This window comes from Jatropha curcas, chromosome 1, assembly GCF_041381405.1.
Source record: "Jatropha curcas cultivar XTBG-Jc1 chromosome 1, XTBG_Jcur_1.0, whole genome shotgun sequence".
Lineage (NCBI taxonomy): Eukaryota > Viridiplantae > Streptophyta > Magnoliopsida > Malpighiales > Euphorbiaceae > Jatropha > Jatropha curcas.
Window position 1 is genome coordinate 18,487,042 of NC_143151.1, and position 2,837 is coordinate 18,489,878.

The following is a 2,837-nucleotide window of genomic DNA, read 5'->3' on the forward strand; positions in this document are numbered from 1 at the left end:
TGGCTTTTGAAGGATCAATTTCTATGCCCTTCCGACTGACCATATGCCCCAGAAATACTCCGGATGTAGCTCCAAACAGACATTTTGCCGGGTTGAGTTTTAAATTGTACTTTCGAAGTCTAAGGAAGAACTTCTCAAGCGCTGTTGTATGTTCTTCAGCTGTTTTTGATTTAACAACCATATCGTCCACGTACACTTCTACTTCTTCGTGAATCATGTCATGGAAGATGGTCGTCGCCATTCTTTGATAGGTTGCCCCGGCATTTTTGAGCCCAAAAGGCATGACCCTGTAGCAGTAGGTTCCCCACTCTGTGATGAATGCCGTTTTCTCTTTGTCTGGCACATGCATCATTATTTGGTTGTACCCGACAACAAGATCGGTCAAGGAGACCATCTCGTGTCCCGCCATTCGGTCTACCAACAAGTCGATATGCAGCAGGGGGAAGTCGTCCTTCGGACATGCTCTATTCAAATCCCGATAGTCCACACACATTCTGACTTTGCCATCTTTCTTCGGCACTGGCACAATATTTGCTAACCATGTCGGGTAGGCAATGGGTTCTATGAATCTGTTCTCCAGTTGCTTGGCTACCTCCTCCTTGATTTTCAAGGACCATTCGGTCTTCAGCCTTCTTAGCTTCTGCTTCACTGGCTTAGCCTCGGGATATACTGGAATCTTGTGCACCACTATTGCTGGGTCAATTCCCGTGATGTCACTTGCCTTCCACATGAAACAATCGGCAAACTTCCTCAAGCATTCACTGACCTGTCCCTTGTTCACACAGTCAAATGCAATGTATGTATGTTCATTTTCTTCTTTGCCAATTATTATTGTTTCTTTTTCATTTTTTATTTCATTTATATGATTATTTTTGCTTGGAAATGCTTGGAAAGATAGACACGCGGGGTAGTCAATAATTTGCAAGCCTTTATTGATCATGACAGAATTGTCTTCAAAGATTACATCAAATTTGAAATCTGGATTTTCGAAATCCGACACAGACGACTCAGAATTGGGACTGGACTCTGGCTCAGTCTCATACCCAGGGTCAGACTCAAACTCAATACAGGACTTGATTTCAACTTTTGACTCTAGGTTCGACTCGGGAGGGGGTGTACCAGCAGCGCGCTCCTCCTTGGCGTACCAAAGAATTATGTAAGAAGTAGCTACTGGTGAATTAGGGAACTTTATGATAGACGATGATGGAGTAGTCAAAAATGGTACTCGCTTTTGTGTACTTGATGTTGATAACCTTAGGAAGGAGATTTTAGATGAAGCCCACTATGCCGCTTATAACATGCATCTGGGTACTACTAAAATGTATCAGGATTTGAAAGATAATTATTGGTGGGCTGGAATGAAGAAAGATGTGACAGAATTTGTGTCCAGATGTCTTATTTGTCAACAAGTAAAAGCAGAGCATCAAAGACCTTCTGGGTTGCTACAATGACTACTGATACCAGAATGGAAATGGCAAACAATTACCATGGACTTTGTGGTAGGACTACTGAAAACACCAGGAGGCTATGATTCAGTTTGGGTGATAGTAGATCAACTTACTAAGACAACTCATTTTTTGCAAGTGAGATCCTCTTATAATGCTGACAGGTTGGCAAGGTTATACATAAAGGAGATAGTACGTCTTTATGGGATTTCGGTATCTATCATTTCTGACAGGAGAACACAATTCGCCTATAGATTCTGGCAATCATTGCAGAGCTTTGGGAACTCGACTTGACTTTAGTACGACTTTCCACCCATAGATTGATGGGCAATCTGAAAGGATTATTCAAACCTTGGAGGACATGCTTCAGATGTGTATACTGGATTTTGGAGGGCATTGGGATTTGCACTTTCCATTAATTGAATTTGCTTATAATAATAGTTACCAAGCTAGCATAGGCATGGAACCTTATGAAGCCCTATACGGCAGGAAGTGTAGATCTCCTATTTGTTGGGAGGAAATAGGAGATAAACAATTGGTGGGAATTAATTCAAGTCACATATGAGAAGGTACCTAAACAACGTTTGATAGGCAGAAAAGCTATGCGGACCCTAAACATAAAGAAGTGACATTTCAAGAGGGTGATTTGGTCTTTCTAGAAGTATCTCCTATGAAAGATGTCCTTCATTTTGGCAAGAAAGGGAAGTTAACTCGTAGATATATTGGACGTTACCCTATAGTTATGAGGATTGGGGAAGTAGCTTACCAACTGGATTTGCCTAACGAGTTTTCTCATGTAAATCCAGTTTTTCATGTATCTATGCTAAGGAAGTACATTCCTAATCCATCTCATGTGTTAAAGCCACAGGAGGTCCAAGTAAGTGAAGATTTGACATATGAGGAAGTGCCAGTTAGGATTCTCGACTTCCAGATTCGTAAACTTCAATCTAAAGAGATTCCTATGGTCAAAGTCTTATGGAGAAACCATTCGATGGAGGAGTGCACGTGGAAAGTGGCGACTGAGATGCAAGAAAAATATCCTTACCTCTTTCTTTCTACATAAAAGATTCCTATCTTGCTGGTAATTAAACTTAACCTATTTCTTTTTTATAAATTGTAATCTTTCTTATATTACCTTTTTATACTATTTCCTTATTATATTTTTCCTATTGTGTCCATTTCTAAATTCGAGGAAAAATTTTTATAAGGGGGGAATTCAAACAACCCGGAATTTTATTTTCAAAAATTTTTCATTTAAAAATTTAATTATTAATCCTAGCCAATGACATTATAGAACTTATTACATTTAAAAATTTAATAAATTAACACCCTATGGATTTATTTAATCAGCTAAATGTAATTATACATTTTATATAGTTAAACCAAACCTAA

The 2,837-nt window shown here is 39.1% G+C and overlaps 1 protein-coding gene across 1 annotated transcript; it reads left to right on the top strand.

Annotated features, from left to right (window-relative positions):
* Positions 1–1,487: 1,487 nt before the first annotated feature.
* Positions 1,488–2,508, top strand: LOC149499087 (uncharacterized). The gene is made up of 2 exons (XM_089721875.1): positions 1,488–1,609; positions 2,037–2,508. Exons 1-2 carry the CDS (start codon positions 1,488–1,490, stop codon positions 2,506–2,508), a joined length of 594 nt encoding a protein of 197 aa, XP_089578001.1.
* The last annotated feature ends 329 nt before the right edge of the window (positions 2,509–2,837 follow it).

Excerpts from the sequence above, each read along its gene's own strand:
- LOC149499087 (XM_089721875.1), top strand. The coding sequence starts at position 1,488 with ATGGACTTTGTGGTAGGACTACTGAAAACACCAGGAGGCTATGATTCA. Across the intron at positions 1,610-2,036 it reads TCCTCTTATAATGCTGACAG|GCAGAAAAGCTATGCGGACC; the intron begins GTTGGCAAGGTT and ends AACGTTTGATAG.